The 1,880-nt window shown below is 41.3% G+C and overlaps 1 protein-coding gene across 3 annotated transcripts in view; it reads left to right on the forward strand.

The window, feature by feature from the left end:
* Positions 1-6: 6 nt before the first annotated feature.
* LOC103514725 overlaps positions 7-1,880 on the forward strand; it is a 6,194-nt gene continuing 4,320 nt past the window's right edge. The window contains exon 1 of one of the 3 annotated variants that reach the window (XM_008479626.3): positions 7-564. In XM_008479626.3, coding sequence (XP_008477848.1) covers positions 163-564 — 402 coding nt within the window. In that variant the 5' untranslated portion in view covers positions 7-162. The remainder of the gene's footprint in view (positions 565-1,880) is intronic. The other 2 variants (XM_017446340.2, XM_008479627.3) reach the window with 2 other exon arrangements.

Below are 1,880 nucleotides of genomic sequence, written 5' to 3' on the forward strand. Positions count from 1 at the left end.
ACTGTAGTGCTTAGCACTTTACTCTACTCGTCTGAATGCTGGACTATCCTAGGGAAACACATCCAAAAGCTTAACGCGTTCCATCTACGATGCCTGAGAACCATCTCTAAGATAAGCTGGGAGGACAGGATTCCATCAGAGCAGGTACTGAGACAGACAGGCATGTTCAAAATAGAGAACATCATCAGGCAGCGCAGATTAAGATGGGCTGGTCACCTTAGTAGAATGCTGGACACCAGAATCCCCCACAAAATAGCGTTCTCCGAACTCAAAGTTGGGAAGCGACCCCAATGTAAACCCAAAAAACGATGGGCTGACATCCTCAAGGAAGACATACAACTCATGGGGCTCGACGTAAAGACATGGAGAATGGTAGCTGCAGACAGAAGAACGTGGGGAAGCAAAGTGCAAGACGCTATCCATGGTGCACATGAAGCCCAGCTCTCTGCAGCCACTGAAAAACGAACCAACAGGCATGAGGAAGAAGAAAAGTGGGACTGGAAGTGTCCGCTGTGTAACTTCTTGCGGCATGGGAGGCGGGGACGCCAGTATGTGCAGTCACACATCACACACCTCACATGTTAACTGCCCTCGCAGGACGTCAAATAGTTCTTCCGAATGCTTAATTTCAACGGTTCTGGGCGATTCGATGAAACTTGTGGTTTTGACCCCCCTTTCTGGCATCGTCTTGAAAAGTTCTTTGCAGTCTTCAAAGAACTGTCTCTTCTTCCTAGCATAGGGAACTCCTTGCTTCCGGGGGGCATTGAAGAGCTGGAAATGTATATTGTATATATATTTACAAAATGCTTATTTTACATCCAACCTAGACTTCCTTACGTAATTTTATTAAGGGGCATTTTTTCTACATCAAGCAGAGCAGTTATGCATTAGACCTACTGAGAGATTCTCACTTCTACTCTGCCAAGGATCTTTGTTGAGGAAATCCTCATTCGATATAGAAGATCAAAAGTACAACACACATTTTTTTATTGGTGATTTTGCGGTAAACAATCCAACTATTTACTACTGACATACCCAGTAGGAGCTCAAACGCGACACGCCTGTACCACTTAAAGAAACTACAAGCTGTATACAACACTAGGCGCAAAATACTTCCAGACTGAGCCTAGTACCTAGATATCAAGGTTTCATGACATAAAATATTATCAAAACCTTCTTATTGGTTATAGTTATTTGTATCAAATCAAATCATGGTATCTTTGTGTTAAAGCAGAGAGCTTTCTCACAACTTTGTGGGTATCACAGTATTACAAGTCTTTCATTTACTCAATCATATTTATCATCGTTCGTCTCTTCGACTTGTAATACCGCCACTGGTCGCTACTCGATTAAAGTAGCTACTCCATTGTCCTCACGAGGCTGAGTGCACCCCGAACTCCAAGAACAGAGCCGAAAAAACCTCGGCCCCGCCGATAATCGAACCTAGTGTGATACCCACTCGGCCACGGAGGTTGCTAATAGCTATTTGTATAAGAAATGCAGTACTGGTAACTTGGGGTTACTTTGCACCATAAATAGAGGACAACATTGCACCATCACCAAAAAAAAAAAAAAAAATTGAATGAGTATTGAGAGTCACTTTTTTTATACACATGCCACCCGACATATACCTCTGATAGAGTTCTCTAGTGCGATTTACATGTAAGAATTGAACTACAATTTTCTTTTTTTCTTGGATTCCGTCAAATTTAAAAATTTCAAGTTTTTTTTTCTCAAATTTACAAAGAAAAACTTTCAACTCGATCGGGCAGTTCTAGTAATGATAATGAAAGTATTGCATTCGGACCGGATTTTTTTTTTTTTTTTTTTTTTTTTTTTTTTCCTCTTTTTTTCTTTTCTCGCTGGGGCCTCTGGTTTTC

This window comes from Diaphorina citri, unplaced genomic scaffold (genome assembly GCF_000475195.1).
Source record: "Diaphorina citri unplaced genomic scaffold, Diaci psyllid genome assembly version 1.1 scaffold1211, whole genome shotgun sequence".
NCBI lineage: Eukaryota > Metazoa > Arthropoda > Insecta > Hemiptera > Psyllidae > Diaphorina > Diaphorina citri.